The sequence below is a fragment of the Dermacentor variabilis genome, chromosome 7 (assembly GCF_050947875.1).
Source record: "Dermacentor variabilis isolate Ectoservices chromosome 7, ASM5094787v1, whole genome shotgun sequence".
Classification (NCBI taxonomy): domain Eukaryota; kingdom Metazoa; phylum Arthropoda; class Arachnida; order Ixodida; family Ixodidae; genus Dermacentor; species Dermacentor variabilis.
Window position 1 is genome coordinate 45,310,175 of NC_134574.1, and position 19,696 is coordinate 45,329,870.

Consider the following 19,696-nt stretch of genomic DNA (forward strand, 5'->3'; position numbering starts at 1 on the left):
ATATGGGACAAGCAGATACTCCCTCGAAGGGAGTTCCCGGAACATTGTTTTTGGAGTGTAACCTGTGTTCTTGACATTCCGCGGAGCTAATGTTTGTGCGATTAGGAAACAGCAGTGCGCCTGTGCTTGCGTTTCATTGTAAAGGCATATGTTATCTCGGTGATTAAAGATTCAGTCGGAAGACAGCGCTGTCTGTGTCCTAGTCTCTTTGGTGCACGTGAAGCATTGCACTGTAAGCACAGGCAAAAACGCTCATAAGATTCCATCAGCCAGAACCAACTATGCATGTACACAGGGCGTCCCAGCTATCATGCATCGCATTTTTAAAAAGAAAGACAAGCGATGCTACGCGAAAATATCCAAGTGTCTTTTTTCACACTCGTCCCAGCTATCATGCATCGCATTTTTAAAAAGAAAGGCAAGCGATGCTACGCGAAAATATCCAAGTGCTTTTTTTTCACACTCTAGTGGAGCAAGGGCCAGTAATTTGTTTGTTAATGCGGCTCGTTAATTATTTGTAATTACAAGTTTTTTTAATGACTGTTCATAATGACCCGCTGTCAATGAATAATTTGTAGAAAAATTGAAAAAGAAAACGTAAAACTGGCATGTGTTTGGTCAGGTACTCATCGCCCGTTAATTTTTTTATTGGTTGAATATTTAAGACCGTGAGAAATGAAACCTATCACGTGGCTAACTCTCCGCCCGCATCAAAGAGTAAGCTCAAGGAGGCTGCTGAACTTCTGCTGTTACGTCTTTACGGGATTACCAAAACTCTTGTCGCGGTACTAGCGGTTTCATCAGTCGGTAATTTACTGTTACAGCTCAACCAATTTGTTTCGTTAGTGTCCCTTTCAGACGTCTTCAGAGCTAACAGTGACTGCGCAGAGCGCAGTGCGGTTGGCAGCAAGTCAAAGCAAGGCTAGCTTTTTAGAATACTCACTATGTGTAAAGCGCCAATCTCTCCACTTTTTCCCGAGTGAAGTTGATATTTGTGCAGCGCACTCTCTTTAGAAGCGCCGTGACGAAGCCCGGATTGAACTGGTAGATGCGAGCGGATCTTACGGAGGCCGCCACCTCGTTGACCAGCCGGTTGATGTCGGCGCGCGCCGGATGGTCACACGGAAAGCGCCTGCCGAACAATATGGCCGAGATGTTGTTGGCCGCGCAGGGCATGATGCTTTCGTAGAAGGTCACGGGCTCCCCCGCCGCTTCAGCGATTTGATCGCAGACACACTGGAACTCCTCCTGCGAGGGCGAAACCGTTGGAAACAGTCATCGCTGACATTTTGTCGCGAACAGGTTCTTTAAATGGACCCCTGCCAGTTCTGGGCATTGTAAACAGGCAAACGGGGTGCGTAGATCTCGTAATGAAGATTGCACGTGCGACGCACCGAGTAGCTGCACGGTGCCAAAACCGGCTGCAACTTGAAAGCCCGTGCGTCCGTCCTCTCGAGAGAGCCGCGTTGGAGTATCAAGGCCACACGCGTAAAAGGCCTCCACGCCAGACGTACTGGCCAAACGCCAGCACTTGTGGCGCATAACTCCGTGAAATCACGCAATGCATAACAGCCAAAGAAAGCAATGTAGTTTTTTGTAGCAATGTAGCAAAGAAAAGAAACGCAAGAACAAAAGAGAGGAAAAGGAGGTGGACTTGTGAGCGTGGCCTTTAGAACAGTTGGTAGGGGGCTTGACATCCAGACAAAGGAATGCCTGACACACTCAAGAGCCCACGTTGTAGAATGACGCATCAAAGGGCGGTAACAAATGGCAGAGAAATTGGGTGTCAGAGCACTGGCATTCCCGAAAGAAAAGCCAAATTTCGAGCATACAAGCACTATCGGAGCAAGATAAACATGAGCGATGAATCACCCGATAAGACTTGTTTACCGGCGAGCGAGCTGCTTTGGGGCAGAAATCATCGATGTGTGGAAACATGTTCCTGGGACCCAGAACTGCACCACACTGCGTCGCCTGCAGCGGCTCAGCACCGTCGAGATGTGTAGTTAGGCAAAGTAGGCCTTCTTTTCTGTACTAATCGCTTGTTGTAGAACCACGCGCGCGTTTTAGTTGTTGCCGACAGTGCACTGTGTGCGCGCGTGTGCTGTCAACACGTATCGCCCTCTCTTAAAAAAAATGTTGCATCCTTCGGGTCGTATTTTGTCCCCCAACGGTAATCGCAATTTGTCTTGCCCGCATTTCCTTTCTTGAACGCTGCCAGACTGGTACTTCCATGTCACGAGGAGCTATCACCATGGCACGGCATTCCCGACAGGAAAGTAGCGAACGCTGAGTTTTCAAGAAAACGCACGCAAGACACATGGCAATTATTGCTACGGAACAAGGTAGGCGCCAAAGCGTGTAAACTTATTTGTAAGAGAGAGACAGAAGAGAATGAAGAGAAAAGCAGGGAGGTTAACCAGAGGTAGTTCCGGTTGGCAAGCCCTGCACGGGGGGAAGAGTTAAGGGGATAAAAAGAGAAAGAGAGTGGAAGGGGAGACAGAGAGAAAAATAGACGAGCACGAGCAAACCGCGTACACTAGAGTGGTAGGGGGCGGCGTTCTCAAAGTCTATCGTCAAGCCCCGTGGACCGCAGGAACATTAACAACGCGAGTAAGGCCTTCAGCGCGGATATTCTGTGGGGGCACTGACCTAAAGTTTTGAGTTCTGATAGTGGACGGCTGTCCAACTGGTGCAGTACTCTGCACATCACTTGTCTCTGGGCACTATATCACGGGCGGACACACATAATATGTGCGAGCATCTCATCGATGTTGCATGTCTCGCACGTAGGGCTGTTGGCCATTCCAATGAGGAAAGCATATGAGTTCGTAAAGGCAACGCTTAGCGGCAGACGGTACGGCATGGTCTGTTCACGTCGTGGTAACCCAGGCGGGAGGTGCATCCGTCCGGGCACAGGGGAAAAATTCAAGCACATAGGAGCAGGAGAAAGGTGCGGAGGGCGAAGCGCCTGGCTGCATGTTCTACAGAAATGAAACGCAATCCGAGAAACGCAGCAGGTATCAGCGAAGCCGCCGCCAACTTTGGCAATAATTTTCGATGGTTCCTGCCAGAACTTTCTTTCTCAGTTTTCTCACTTGGGAGCCCTTCGCTGCAGGCAAGTTCAGTGGTATAATCTATCTCCCAGGCAAAGTGCCTGCACTGCATTAATTACAAAGGAATATTTAACTATTTTTGTGAGATTACAGCCTTAACGTAATTACGCATTGCGTCTTTGTGCATCGCATTTGACCAACTGGCTTTCTCTTTAGCGGTCTGAACGAGCACAGTTTTCTTATGTGAACATATGTGAGGAGAATAATGCGCAGAAATAATCGACAATGATTTTCAATGTGAACAAATAGTCGAACACTCTTAGAAAGCCTTGCGTGTGATTTAAGGAATGATGCGTTTTAAGGCGCTAGTTTGTTGTAGAGGGCCATTAGGTACCGATTGTTGTGTCACTGCATACTTCGGTAGCGAGCAGAGCCATTAAACAGCACGCCAGTAGCGGTGCCGGCGCCCTCTCCTGCAGCCGCCCAGGAGACGCTTGAGAAGAGGAGGGATGTCCTTTCCGAGCTCCCAACCAAAGCGCCTAAACCCGCAGGTGCCACGAAACTCTCGCGCGTTAGCTCGTGCTGGCAGGAACGACTATTCGCTTACACGCACGCGATGTTACGATGACTTTGCTACGATTATATGTTCGCTGATGCATGTTTGCAATGAAGTCGTACTCTGTCTTCGCAATGTCACCCATTGCCTTTCTTTGAGAACCGCCGCAACAGCCCTGGATAGTTCATGAAATTTTACTACATATGGAGTTTACCGTTCCAAATGCGATATCTAGAACCGAAAAGCTTGTGAGAATAATCTTCGCATAGACGGTTGTTTAATCTGATATATTCAAAGGAAGTGGGCTGCACGAGCGGACGCGGCTTTTGTATAAACGCCTTTGAATCAGTATTGAAAGCCCACCAGCTACACACCTAAAGAAAACAGGCGAAAGGGCAAACGAAAACTATTGTGGACTACGAGGTGATTCGTAGCAGATACCGTTTTATCTTAGCAGTCATGCGACACCCAACAGTGGACTGAAGCAGTAACACGTACAGTTCTCCAACCAGCTAGTACCCGCTGGATCAGTATCACGTGACCGACAGGGCAGGTAAAGAAGAAAGGCGCGCCACAGTGGCCCACTCCTGCAGGGAGGTGTCCATGCTCACTTTAAAAGTGGTCTCGTATGGACTCCCTGGGATGGTGGCGCACTGGAGTTGCTGAAGAGCTACTGTACGCTCGCATCCGTTGCGAAATATGGAGAACGGGGGATTGTAACGGGCGACGACCGCGAATGGGCCGTCGTAGCGAAATTGAAGAAGGCGCTGGGTTGCTGCCGTGCAGCCAGATACGAGTGGGGACGTTCAAAGAGTGTGGAAGTGAGGAAGATATAATGCGTGCCCGTGCGCACTCCAAGAAGAATCCCGGGAAAAACAGGAGTAACGGAACTGTTAGCCCTAAAAAGGGCGCTTTCGTCTCTTAAGGAACTGAATGCATGAATGTGCATGCCGTGTGCAAATTTCGGAGAGTAAGTGTTTAGTCCCTGGTCGAAAACTGAGCAACGGGAAGACGAACGACAACAGCTACTCTCCAGGCGCACCGCTGTTTTCGTCCGTGCCGTGGAGTGGAGCGGCAAAAATGGTATTGTCTATAAATCGTGAATAGTTCGAAGTTCGTGCACTGTCTATTGAACTGCATGCAAAGCAGCACTTTGATTCTTGGTGAGAAAATTGCGCGAAATTTACAAGCGGGAATGTGAAGAGCCATATGCCCGTCTTGAGCACACAATAAGTGAACGATACACACTAAACGCGCAAGTCATTGATAGACTGCTAGATTTTCTTGGTCAATAGTACCGTTCCTTCCGTTCCAAGGAGATTACAAACTTAACTGAAGCGACGTGTAGCTCAAACGAGACTCGCTAAGCGACAGAGAAATTGGCCTTCTCTGTCGTCTTGGGTGCCCCGTTAGAGCTCGCTACGCGTATACATCCCGTAGTACCTAAGTTTAAATCACCCTAAGAATAATCCGCCAGATTTATTTTTGCAGTCGCTTATGGTTGCAAGTACACTCAACGTTAGACTCTCACCGCACAGCATACACAAAATGCCGAGTCACTTTTACATTGCCGCACCTGCGTTCCGAAGCTTAACCTTGTCTCAATATCCTGCGCTGTCAACCGACCTGCCGTGGTGAACAGTATGTCGGAGGCCCAGGAGATGTCCTCAAAAGGGTTAAAAAAAGTACACCTGTCGGTAAAAACTTCTTTCTTTAAACTACACACTAATGCATTATCAATTAAAACATGGATGCATAACAAAAGTATTTTCGTCCCGTGCCCGATTAGCTGCTTCTTATGCAAGAAACCTGAAACGACAGAGCATAAGTTTCAAGATTGTTGGGATCCCATATATTTCTGGGACGTGCCACAAAGGACGCCAAAGAAAGAGTTACCTTTAGATACACATGGAATAAGATTCTTACCAATAGAAACAGAGGGTTTTCCGTACGATGCTATAATGCTCCTGGGCCTCCACAGTTTGTGGAAAGCTAGAACGCAGTTCAACAATGCTAATGTCAATTCGTGACCTAGACGCGATGATTTCGTTGAAGCTGTGGTATGGTTCAGGGATGTCCATCGGGCACTCCCTGAACAGCCACCATGGATTGACATGCTGGATAAACTGCAGCATTGCAAAAATGTTAGTGTGTCGTTCCAGCAAAATCCTTGTTGACATGTTTTATTTTCTGTATTGTTTGTGTATGTCAGAGCCGGCAATACAGAAAATAAAAACCTGCCGTGGTGAAGTGGTTAGAGTACCTGACTTGTGAGCGTGAGGACGTGAGTTCGAATCCTGCTTTCGGGCACCATCTTTTTTTTCAGCTCAGTAATGACCGTTACTCCCTCGAAGAGCATTGGAAAAGGGCAAATGTTAGTCCTCGAAGGAGTAACCGCATGGGGAGTAACAGTTCATCCCCTTGCACTTACCCTTTAAAGGAAGGAATGGTTGTGGCAGATCAATTCGTCTCCTACAGGAGTAATACCCTATTTCCTCCTTTTCTTCTAAGAGTGTTGGCCGAGATTTATGACTGAGGCAAGGTCGCGGAGACCCTGGATAAGACAGTTCGATCAGGAACAGGCAGCGCTAGAGAGGCGGAGACGACATTTACTGGCAAGTGAAGGGTGCATTCGTAAACTATCTCCGACACAGACCTAGAGAGCTATTGTCTAAGTGTATACTGGAGACCAAGCAGCTCTGCTGAGCAGCCAGCGCTGTTGTCAACTGCCGCTACGACTCTGGACGAGCCTGTTGAACTAGGATGGTAAGCAGTGGTATATTTAGGTACCATACAGATATGGTATGACTGAGATGGCGTCAGTCTAGATCCATGTAGATAAAAATTGAATAGTGGAGCACGGAAGAGCGATAATGTGAGGGAAATTCCCAATTTTCTTGTGGGACGCCATCGACTGTCCTAAGAAAAAATGAGATTATTGAAATCTGATGATGGAAAGGACACTCTTGTAGGATCGTAAATAAGCGAGTGGTTTTGGAATTCGTCCGCGCTGAATAAAGGGAAAAGTTTGCAGAACACAGATGGTAACGAAGAAATGTGACCGGATGCCCGTAGCAAGCGTATCAGGCGTATGTTAATGGGAAAAATTCAAATGTAAGAAGTAAGAGTGCTTGAAAGTGCAGTGAGTGATTTGCACACTGAAAGGGAATCTGTAGAATAGCTTTCAATAATTTTACTGGAAGTTTCCAATGGGCTAAAATAAGCGCTAATAATTCTGCTTGAAAGGCGAAGGCAAATTCAGCATCACCGGGATAGTGGCTCAGTGGAAGTACCCACAACAGCTATATTATCTCTCCGCACATTCATGGATCGGCCACGCTGAGATCGTCGATTCCCAGCTGTATTGAATGACTGCCTAAGATACCATCAAAGTAGCTGATGGGTAAGAGTTTAAAATTGGAGACAATTATGTCATCAAACCAAATCTTAATCGTAGCTAAAATTTTCCGGGGCTGGGGGATAACAGTGACTGGCAACGTGTATCCAAACCTTTAGTCCCTCTACCGGTGCTTGCATTAAGAGAAGTTGAGGCCGCATTATGTGTAGTATGGTTGATTAAAAATGCAGTCGTTGCAATAATTAGTACAAACTTTGATTGTATGAATGAAGATGCATAAATCTTTAAACATGTCTTTAGTGAGGGCAAGGAATCTGCAGCAACAGCCGGAAATCCTGTTCTTTGATATAAGGTACTGTTTGCAACGAACTTCGGTAAGTCGAGACAGATCCGCAGTGCGTCCCGCTGTAGAAGAACAAGTATGTAAAACAGGTATGCTGACCAGCTAAAGCTGAAGTAGGGTTGTCAGAGCACTTCTATACGTTCCTTCATGCATCACTAAACAAAAAAGAATGTTCAGTTAAGTGGTGCATTTCAAAGCATGCGCAATGTTAGTGCGACGGAGGACCCTAGATGGTATCGTACAATTCAGAGGGGGTGATCACGGGATATCACACGTTGACGCGCATGTGAATCAACCCAGTGTTGTGAACGCAGGTGACGCCATCATTGTTCTGCCCAGAGGAGATCACTCGTCTTGGTAGGATTCCTTAGAATCGATAAAAACGAGGTTTATGGAAAGGAGGATACTTGCTGCTCTAAACGTTAAAAGAGTGTAGATCATTGAATAACTTTTATATGGAGTAATCATAGTCGACAAACCACTATGTCATCCATTGCGTACGACTTGCCCATGCCGAAATCTCGGAGAGTGTGCATGCAGAATCTGCGGTTCAAGTTCCAGGGTTCACCATTCATTGTTGCGAGGCCTAGAAGAACATGGAACAGAACTGTAGTTATAAAAAAGGAAAATTGAAAAGGACGAGAATGGGAACAAGTAGACAAACACCTGACAGGTACAAACGGAATATACCAGCTGTGCGTCTTTGAGAACCTCGAGGTTACAGAGTACACTTGCGTTAATTATACTTCGGTTGACTAGACGTTTTGGGTAAATCGATCGCGACCGAAGGTCCTGGCTACAGAATACGTTTCTGTCTGCCCAAAATTAGTTATTTCGACCTTAAAATTGGGCTGCGCCAGATAATTCCAACTTGAATAGTAAGCTTTGTGGCAATATAACCGTGTGAAACGGTGAAGCATACACAATTTATTGAGGCGATGCATTCCAAGCATGGAAAGGGGCCACTGTCATGAGACAAAGTACGAGTTTTTTAATTATACAGGAGCGTACGCACCGTCTGTTATCACTGTGAGGGCCCTTAGACGCCTTATAAACATATTGGCAGCCTCTAAGAGCTGCTTTTCACGTTTCCATGGTGATTTGAGCGCTCGTTTCGCGCGCCATACGTGTCTAGCATAGCAAACCGTTAACTGGGCCTAGCAGGCGTTCCTTAATTATGCGCACTGGCACAAACCAAGACGCAAAAAGTAAGAAAGAATCTGGATTTTAGGGACTCGTAGTAAAGAGAAAGACTGCAAAAGGACAAAAAACGCATAAGCTTGTTAGGCGTCATGGTTCTCCTAATGTGGCTGTAGGTGGCGCACGTGCGTGTGCAAATTAAGGTACGCGTGATATGTCCCGTAATAATGGCACATTTCCCCACCGTATATGATTTACTGCTTAATACTATGTTACTACGGGGAGGTTAACTTTAGAGGCAATATAGCTAAGTGAGTCAACGGCATGTTGAGGCGTTTTTCTTGCCTTTTCTTTAATTCAAAACGCCGGATAGTCTGACCAATTTTGTTGGCCCCATCAGGATAGAATTAACGGAACCCGACTGTATATGTGCGGGCACATTCCATGCGCTAAGACGCCTTTTCAATCCTACCGACGCCGTCGACCGTCACCCGTTAAGGTAATCTAGTTTACTGTTTTCCTCTTCTTATTTATACAGTAAACGCTATAACAAACAATTGATTGACAAACTATCTATTCCCTAAATCAGTTTCACCATCGCTGCCAATAATTTTGATAGGCCATAGAACGAGAGGTCACGGGATTTTGTGTACACACCTTGGAACCTATCCGACTTCAGGACCCAGAACCGGGAACGGTCGAGGAATTCCTTCCGCGAGTAGAACTTCTTGATGTTATTGAAGTCATTGAGTACTACAATGCTGGCGTGGTTCTGCCTTAGTCTGCAGGAGGAACAAAACGCCAGAAAGATGCTTATATCGGTAAACTAACGAGTGAAGTAAACAGTGTTCCCATGACCAACATAACCGACATCTAGAAGCCATTTACCGATAAAATGGCACTGCTGAAGAACAATCACTCAGCATACATATGCAGCACACTGTTGTACTCTATTCATTTTAAGCTACACTTGGTGGTTTTTGCTTTAACTGGTTTAATAATGTTTTATGTGCTCCTTGCCGGCGCGCTCAGTGTGGTGCTTTTCGCGTATCGTATGCAGGGGTGACCCCTCTTGAACAGATGGCAGGCTACATTAGATGACAGGGTGGTAACAATAGCGCAGCTGTATAATGTATTCAGATGTTCCGATGAACTTAGATAGTTTTGAGGACTTTAGAATGGCACCTATTGCGCATTTTTTTGCTTTACATTGGTCCCTTTTCGTTGTTCTTATCTGCATGAAGCCGATTTTATTTTTAACTGCTCCCAACATTTCATACGCAACAGAAAGAGGCAGTATGCTTCGATGCGCGACGCACATTTAGTGCCTCAAACCTCTGAACTGGTCCAGGAAGCGACTTCCAGAGAGTGACCACGCATAATAATTATGTCTGCAGAGTTGCTGCTTAGCTCTTGCTCAGTATTGAGGAAGGAAAGAATTCGTAGGGAGCATTGCGTATCACAAATAAAGCCAGAAATTTTGGCCCGACACGTGATCGATACGTAAGAGCTGCTGTATGTTTTAGTACTCACTCTCTGTAGGCAGAGCTACGGCGGGGCGCCCGAACAAGTGCTCATTGCAATAAATCGCCCGAAAACAGGACATTCCCTCGCCATTAGGGAACCGAGTCTCACAGATGACGTGTTGCACCAATACTGCGGAAAAAGAAAATGCGAAGCGACTGGCTCCTCGGAGGGTTCTCTAGCCAACGCGTGACGGAATGCTGTTTATTAGTATATTTATTTTCCTCATGTTGCTTAGCCACTCTGTTCTCCGCTCCACTCCTTTTACACGACAGCTCCGTCTTGCTCGAGTGAATCCTGTAAGTTTTGTGATAACAATATGGTGCGTAGTAATTGGCTTCAATCTGTTAGTGTCCTGAGGTAAAATTTCCCTTATAATTACTTGTGAGTGTGAATGCAGGTGTTAAACTGTACTTATGACGGCGCCCACTATTTCGAGCTCCTAGTGGTTGCAAGTAACATGCGGGATTGGACCGTAAACACACACACACACACACACACACACACACACACACACACACACACACACACACACACACACACACACACACACACACACACACACACACACACACACACACACACACGCGCGCACGCACGCACGCACGCACGCACGCACACACACACACATACACACACACATACACACACACAAGCGCGCACATGCCCGCACACACACTGTAGGAGTTGAGGAGGACGTCGGGATGAAAAACTTGGGAGGTTTATTTACATTATTCACAGTGAGAGTCAATTAACAGTCTTAGAGTCATTACGGGCCGGCAGCAACTCGGATGCTGCGGCCCGTGGCAAGAAGCTCGAAAGAGAAGAATCAAGGAATACTCTAGGAATCTTCTCCTCTGCTGCTTCCGGTCAGCGTCTTGTAAGCCCTTCGGTGTCTCGAAGACACGTCACGTTCGGCGAATGGCAGAGCCCGCTCAGGTGACGCCACTTTCGGCCAAGCGGCGAGCCCGCTCGGGTGTCGTCCTTTTCGGCCAATGGTAGGCACCCGTGCGATGGTGTCACACCCGGCGGAGAGGGTCGCTGTTTGGTCGTCAATTGTCTGTGGGCTTACTTCTCCCTGCGTTCTTGCCTTGCTGACTTGCAATGCTCCGTCACAATAGATGCATGGGGGCGACGCTGCGAGGTTTTCCCGGCGCATTACAGCTGTCTTGCTTCGGGACCGACTTTACCCGCAACAGTGCCAGGCTCTCGCTTCACTTTCGGGAAGAGTCAAGCTGTGAATAGCTCCACCTGCGGCACACGAAGTGGGGGCCGCCAACTTGTTTGCATGTGCCGCGCCTCAGGAATGTGGTATCCGTGCTTCTGCGCTCCTTAATTAGCTAGGGTGCGATTCCATGTGGTCTGGTGCACTCGAAGTAGGCTCACGAAACGGTCCCGTATCTAACAGCTCGTCCTCGCCCCGGAAGTTCGGAATGGCCGGTGAACTCAATTCGCTGGCCATGAGGAACGCTGAAAGAACCTTAAGGATACTGGTGTCGAGCCTCGTTTGACGAACTTCGGGTTCCTGGGCACTGGAGAACATACGTCAAACAAACAAAAGAACATAGCGCTGCACCACGCGTAAGCGCAAGCTCTTCACCCCTGACTCGCCAGGTTAATACTGAGTCAAAATGAACCCTGATCTTTTATTTCCCCAATTTTAACAAAGCAGTTCCAACCATCTTTTCAAACCGCTATCCATACCTCCCCGAATGCCGACAGGACCAGAGTGTCATTGTTGTAGCAAAACAATGGGTCGTTGCCGTTGCAAACAAACAGTGAAAACAGCCGAACATAACTTAAGTGGCCTAACTACACGAACAGCATGCTTCCAACCTATCGCAGTGGCGTACTTATCGCACGTATTGGTGCCACTGAACAGTCTGGTCAACTTCACAAGTACGTAATCACAAGCGCGCTAGCCTTGGGGTCACTAATCAGAACGCGTACTTGCGCCGTAGGCAAACTTTTTATTACGCTCACTCACGTTTCTTCCTTTAGTCCCCACAGGACACGTAACTTACGCGAGCAAATAAACTTGCGGGGCTTACGCACTCCGCAGAAACCTTAAAATGATGCGTTTTCTAATAACTATTTCCAGGCACGCTAACCAGAGAAGTCAGTATACTGCTGCCCTCAAGACACACGAGCAACCCAGTCAAAAATCTGCTTCCTTCCGTCCGCACAGGACACGCGCTAATGGAACTAAGAACGCTTCTCAGTGCAAATCATGCACTCACTGAAAACCTACGCGGTTAACCTTAGAAAATAAAAAAAACGCATAAAGAAGGAAGGTTAACTAATACACACGCGCGTTACGATAGGCCTCTCACCGATAACCTTGACCCTCAGGTTACTCACACACAAGAAAGACAGCCTATCTACTTATAATTGAACACCTCGCGATACTACATATTTACAAAAAACACGTCTTTCAAATCTCGAGCTTCTCAAACAAAACATAAACAGAGCTCATACCTTACATAGTGAAAGAAACTTAAATCGCGAAAATTATCCGAGTCCTCAAAAAAAAAAAAAACATGCTTTACTTCCACGGAAGCGCTCTTGGCCTCCCGTTCCAAATGCTTACGTCTGACTCATACTTTGAGCCGTACCCGAGGTGGTCGCGGTCCGAAAGCTACTCTGGCTACCGAGGAACAACAAAAGGGCTGACTCACTATCAGCTCTCGCAAGACGTTACAGTCTAATGCCAATTTGCGTCCTGGCGCCCCGTTTTCATCACGACCTCGATTGACCGCGTCGCTACCCCCCACCTGGTCTCGTCTTGCCACCTTGCGCTTCTTTGTACTACACGCTGAGCTTCGAAAAGAACGACGGAACGACGAGGAATTTAACTGCCCCGTGCCCTTTGTCCGCGTCCGTGCAGAACAGGCTTCTCGGTCTCCTTTCGACCCGTGGCTCGAACGTGTTGGGTGTGTCGACATCGTCAATGACGACCGCACCCTTCTTTTCTCCCGGCCCTGCCTTTTCGCGCCTGTCGCCGTCTTTGGCTTCGCTACATTAGCCACCGCATTCCGATCTTTACGGCGCTTCTTTCTGCGACGCTTTCTCTTTGAATTCTCTTTCACGTCGCCTTCTGGCGCCTCGTGCTGGCCGTTACACATCTCATCGGCCCGGATCGGTCTCTTACCCGCGCAGTCTGATTGATTTTCATTTAAATCAATACTCTCTCTGCCTCGACTGGCGGACAGCTCAACCGACTCTTGAACAATGCAGCAGGCTTTACTCGAGATATGCAACTTGCACTCTTGCGAACTGCCTTCACTGCATTGCCCAGCTCACTCTGTGCATCGACACACAGCCCGTCGGTATCTATCGCTGTCTTACGCGCACAGTCCGAATGATTAATAACTGAATCATCCCCATCTTGGCTACCTAGACTGGCGGAGAGCTGCACCGATCCCTGAACAACGCAGTTTTATTCTCTTGAGCTACGCAGCTCGCAATCCTGAGAATTAGCCTCAACTGCATCGTCCAGCTGGCACTGCACTTCGGCATGCAGATCCGACTAGACAGTTATCTCGACATGGGTGCTCGTGTCTGTCGGGTCAACAGTACCCTGTACCTCGCTAACGACCTCGATACCATGAGATGTGACGCACACGCGCGGTAACTGTGCCAATTTGTTCGCAGCTGGCCTAGCTGTCTCTACATTCCTCTGCTGCCACAGCACCTCGTCGCTCTCACTACGGCCTTTAACGGCCTGTGTTGCTACTACGGCATCGTTAGCAGCTAGCCCTTTCCGTTCGCGTATGAATGGGCCGCTAATCTCACAGGCACTACTTTTCTCGTCGGTTTTTTGTGAAAAACCGCCAGATACTTCCTCATTCTTTTGCTCTGCACTACCTACAGAATTCTCAGACAGCCGCTGTCTCTGTGCCTTTAGCTGCTCACAATATTGTATCTCTTTTAACAATGCTGCCTTCTCTCTCTCCTACTTTTGCTCACGCTCACGTTCTTGACACTCACACTTAATCTTAAGTTCTTGGCGCTCACGCTTACGTTCACAACGCTCACGCTCCCGTGGTTCTTGTATCACCTCCCAAGCAATCTCAATGCTTTTATCATCATTGCCACTATCTTTAATCACCTTTATGATAGCTGGCGTTTTCATCCGTTCGTCCGCCTCAACTCCCTAATCGTCGCACACCAATAACAAGTCTAACCTCGTCAACCTTCTATGATACCGACTGGTGGTTAGAATTGTTTTCCGTAATTAATTTGTGCAAACACACAATGCAACAAATTCCCGATTCCCAGAACTATCAAAATGAACACACAACGTTTGAGTCTGGCGAATCAAAAGGAAAAAAACCACGCGCTCACTTACGGTTGCAGCACCCTGCCATCTGCTTCAGTGGTCCGCTGTTCCCGGTTCCTCAGGACTCCATGGGTCGAAGGCTCGCTCTTCTTCGCTACTCCCAGTTCCTCAGGACTACTTTGGACGAAGGCTCTCTCTTTTTCGCTGTTCCAAGTTCCTCGGGACTCCTTTTGGACGAAGGCTCTTTTTCGCTGTTCCGGGTTCTTCAGGATTTCTCTCGACGAAGGTTGATCCGTAGCGCTGCCACCAGTTGTTGCATTTGGAGGCGATCCCACCACTGGCAACCAGTTGTAAGAGTTGAGGAGGACATTGAGATGAAAAACTTGGGAGGTTTATTTACATTATTTACAGTGAGAGTCAATTAACAGTCTTAGAGTCATTACTCTACTACTACTGGCACTACTGGCAAGAAGCTCGAAAGAGAAGAATCAAGGAATACTCTAGGAATCTTCTCCTCTACTGCTCCCGGTCTGCGTCTTGTAAGCCCTTCGGTGTCTCGAAGACACGTCACGTTCGGCCAATAGGAGAGCCCGCTCAGGTGACGCCATTTTCGGCCAATCGGCGAGCCCGCTCGGGTGTCGTCTTTTTCGGCCAATGGTAGGCGCCCGTGCGATGGTGTCACACCCGGCGGAGAGGGTCGCTGTTTGGTCGTCAATTGTCTGAGGGCTTACTTCTCCCTGCGGTCTTGCCTTGCTGACTTGCAATGCTCCGTCACAATAGATGGATGGGGGCGACGCTGCGTGGTTTTCACGGCGCATTACAGCCGTCTTGCTTCGGGACCCACTTTACCCGCAACAGTGCCAGGCTCTCGCTTCACTTTCGGAAAGAGTCAAGCTGTGAATAGCTCCACCTGCGGCACACGAAGTGGGGGCAGCCAACTTGTTTGCACGTGCCGCGCCTCAGGAATGTGGTATCCGTGCTTCTGCGCTCCTTAATTAGCTAGGGTGCGATTCGATGTGGTCTGGTGAACTCGAAGTAGGCTCACGAAACGGTCCCGTATCTAACAACAGACACACACACACAGACACACACACACACGGACGCACGCACACACAAAAACACACACACGCACACACGCGCGCACGCACACATAACCACACGCACGCGCGCGCGCACGCACATACACACACACGCGCACACACACACATACACACACACACGCACACACACACACACACCCCACACACCCACACACCAACACACACACACACACGGACGCACGCACGCAAGAACGCACCGCCACTGCACAGCGTACACTCGCTGACCTGTACACAGGTCCGTACTCCTTCGCCCACTTCATGGCCATGCCGCAGTAGAAGTCAAACTTCCGCAACTCTTGGTGTCCAGTTAGTGTGGCTCCGGCAACTATGGGAGGAATCCGCGTTCCAGGTGGGGGGCTCCTCCGGAACCATCGGCGAAGCAAGAGCACCCACGAAAGCAGCAGCACGGCTGCACTCACAAGTGCCGCGGGAGTGCAGCAGTCCAGGCCAAACATGGCACCCTCGCCAAACTTTCCCGACTTGCTCACTGAAACAAGGTGTATAATGAGGTGATGGTTACGGAAAGCTGACACCACGTGGCGGAAAAATGAGACAACTAGCGGACACAAGCTGGTGGCTGTGACAGGACTATAAAAGAAAAAGCGATGGATCAACTGCAGCGTTGCGCGTTGAGAAAACGAGCAGTGTTTGATTTTTGCAAACTTTGTAACTTAAGTAAAACCCCAGTATATTACGAAAACCAGCAGCATGGAGTGACTCGTTTGTTCACCAATACATCAGCTTGTTATCGTTAAACATAGGCTCTACTCCGTATATTGTCTGATAATGTTTCACTGAAGAAATAAAGGTATGGTAAAATGAGCTATGGTGCAAGGTTGAAGGATGAGGATGAGCGTGTTCAAACGCCCCATGTGCATGTTCATTGCTGGTTGCTTTCGGCTACCATAAACCACCACATGCCTAGAAAATGCATAATTTTATACAGAGAATCTGGAAATGGAGGAAGAGCACGGGTTGGTGTACTCTTGTAGAAGCATTACGGCGAAAGCTGCGCCCAGGTGTCTCCTTTTCAAGAGGGAGAATAAACATGCTAATAGTTGACTACAGTGTGAGCAGTCGTCAGACAACAGTGCTAAAGCAGGGCTGTTAGAGAGATCACAGGTAGAATGGTAGCGCTTCAGCAAGTTTATGTCGCACTCAGTGAGAATCCAATTCGACCCATACCCAATGGGACAGGGAGATCTACTGTAGCATGACCTGGTAAACTTCATTTCCCGCTCAATAGATTGGTGTTATTAAGAAAATTGAGGAGGACGCGAAACACCTCTTGCAAAAATCCTTGCAAAAATTCTGGGCACTGCTGAGACTCGGGCTAGAGTTCAGGCAAGGAATCCTTCGTGCCATACGGATAAGTGCGGCCGCGAGTAGGAGTGAAGAATAAGAGATTTATTTTACATGTGGAAACAAGTTACAAGATTCTAGTAAGAGCTCACACATGTCTTCAGACGTCCGGACACTTCAGCACTTGCTCTCTGCACCAAAGATTCGCTTTTAAAACGTTCTTATTCCCTAGTTCCCTACACAAGGAAATTTGAGGACTTTGTTGTGGCCAGTCAGAGGTGCCGTATATGCCACAAAACTGCACCTCTGATATTCAAGCTTCGGCGCAAGAACGAGGCAATACCGAAACAGATATCGTTCACGCTCCTTCCACGAAACAGTTCATGCTCGTTACCAAGTCGACGGAAGGCGGCGGACGCGATCGCTTCTAAGAGAACCGCTCATGTGCCCGTTACCCTCGGTGTCGGGCACTGCTGTCGACGTCTTGGTGGAGCTGCTGCCTCGGGTGAAACGTCAAATGAGTGCGCACGGCCGATTAGGGGACCAACAGCATTCTAACGAGCAATATTCAATAATAGCATGAGCGTAACAAAACGAACACTTTGTTGAGGGCGACAGTCCTATCTTGTGTCACCGAGTTGGCGTACACGCTGACGTCGTGGGAGTATGGTGTAATAAAGTTTACCATCGGCTGAGTCCTTTCGTCTCGCATCGCTGGTATGGTGTGGGCAACAAGGCGTGGAAGTTGTTCCCGGTGGTTGCATTTAATAGTCACTGAATGTTTTCGGGCACTCTCGTCATCTGTATGTTCGACAGTGCTTGGCCCGCAAGAACATCAGCAGCTTCAGTGGCGGACAAGCTAATGTGGAATTGAAACGACTGATAGTCTAGGTTAAAACCTAAACAGTGTAGCTGTTTCTTGCTGCGTAAAGGCATCTGAAGGCAAATGACCTGCGAAAAGGCTTGCTGCAGTACTTGAAGTGGTAGTTTCCAATACTGTCAACTACGTCACCTGCCACAAGCGATACCACTCGAACCTACCAAACACCGGCAAAGCGGCTTCGCCGGCGTGGGCTACACAGCATTGCTAGAGACAAATATCAGAACAGTGGTCAAGATGACGATGCTCGCGGATTTATGCAAACTTCTTACCATCTCATTTATCATTGAACGAGTCGTAAACAGCCTACAAATATATCATAGATATATCTTGTCCTTGCATGCTGTCACCGCCGACAGTGAGCCATTCTTGTTTCCAGAAGGCAGCTTGGATTGCCATACTTTCGCTCATCGCCGCAAAAACAAGCTGCTCATGCCTGGCAGCCCATGATCGCTGTAAACTGCGGGAAGCCTAGCGTAGCTGTTCTACGTGGACGAAAAAGACCAGAATATGGAACTTTTAAGAGCATATCTTCACGACCTGCAAGTTAATGGCAAACAATGCCAGGTGCTGCGTGACAGTGCTGCCACTATGGACATTGTTCATCCGTCCTACGTGACGGTAGATGCATTGGATCAAACAGGTTGTAGAAGAACACGGCGTGTGTCTGCCCATGGCCAAAGTCAAAATCAGTGGACCGTTCGGGGAGCTCACGACCGAGGCTGTAGTTTTCAAATTCTTGTCGCTGAAGTACCCTTACGTTCTTTTGAATTGATCGGATCCGTTACTGCGTGACAAAGGGTTTAAACTGGGAGAGGGCGTTGTACAGGTGTTGACGCGAGGCCAAGCTCGTAAAATCGCGTCGCTTTCGGCGAAAAATGCAAAAGCTGCTCCAGCGGAAGTAGGAAAAGAGGTAACTTCAGTAACCGAATCCGAGCTAGGCTCAGCCAGCTGACGCACTCGCAAGCGGGACTGGGTCATTACTATCATCGGCCTCAAAGAACTTTGATCAGCGCTTACGTGTGGACAGAGAGTCACTGGCAGCCGAGCAAAAGAATGATGACAGCTTGGCTAAATTACATCACGCAGCTAAAGAAGGCATTGCTAGGCGCAACGTGACGATACAAGAGAGAGGAGGATTGTATTGGCACTACAGAGACCGAAAGAGCAGGATTCTAGATCAGGTAGTCGTACCTACTAAGTACAGGGAGGGCCTTTTGGGTCTCTGTCATGGAAATGGGTGGTCTGGCCACCTAGGCATAAACAAATCGAAGGAAAGATTGCTTATGGAATACTACTGGCCTGTCTGCTTCAAAGATGTAGAACACTGTGTGAGATCTTGCGACGCATGCTAGCGTTCGGGTAAAGAGGAGAAACCTGGAAAGCTACACTTTAGATAGTGCGCCTAATATCAGAACTTGTCAGACGACTTGTGATAGACACGGTAGTGCCTCTACCAAAGACAAAGTCGGGTTACAGGTACATGTCTACCATGCTATGTTCGTCTACAAAGGTTCCGGAGGCAAGCCCTCTTAAATAACTCAGCTCCCTCGAAGTAGTAGAGGCGCTTTCGGCAGTATTCGCACGAGTTCGGTTTCCAGCCGAAATTAAGGCGGATCAAGGGTCAGTAGTCATCAGCTCACTGACTTCCACATTCTTACAAAATTGCGGGGGAAAGTTGATACACAGTTCCGTCTATCACCCTCAGTCAAATAGTGTGAAGAGGTGGCATTCAATGATTAAACGAGTTTTGCGGGTGCTCTGTTACGAGCACCAGGAAGACTGGGAGAATTGTCTTCCGAGCACTTTGGCTTGCGCACGGTTCCTCCTGAGGCTACACGGTTCTCGCCAGCAGGAATAGTGTATGGGAGGACACACTGTTCTCCACTGAAAATCTTAAGAGATGTGGGAAGAAAGAGGAGAGAGTCTAACAGTGATAGAATACGGGCTAAATCTGCTGGGACCGCTAAGTGCTACCCAAGAACTTTTCGAAAGATCATTGCAGTGGCTCAAAAGAAGGCCAAGTTCTATTACTACAAGAATGCGAGACTTCGTACGTTTAACGCTGGAGACCAGGTAATGATCCTCAATCCTTCAAGAAAGAACAAGCTTGAAGTTCACTGGGACGGACCGGTTAAAGTGTTGCACAAACTTT

General features: G+C 48.1%; 1 protein-coding gene across 1 annotated transcript in view; it reads right to left on the reverse strand.

The window, feature by feature from the left end:
• The window catches only part of LOC142588609 (cytochrome P450 2C20-like), an 81,623-nt gene extending 65,809 nt beyond the window's left edge, over positions 1 to 15,814 (reverse strand). The window contains exons 1-4 of the mRNA XM_075700444.1: positions 15,585 to 15,814; positions 9,111 to 9,235; positions 7,793 to 7,899; positions 944 to 1,248 (exon numbers count right to left, since the gene is read on the reverse strand). Coding sequence (XP_075556559.1) covers positions 944 to 1,248; positions 7,793 to 7,899; positions 9,111 to 9,235; positions 15,585 to 15,814 — 767 coding nt within the window. The remainder of the gene's footprint in view (positions 1 to 943; positions 1,249 to 7,792; positions 7,900 to 9,110; positions 9,236 to 15,584) is intronic.
• Between the last annotated feature and the right edge of the window lie 3,882 nt (positions 15,815 to 19,696).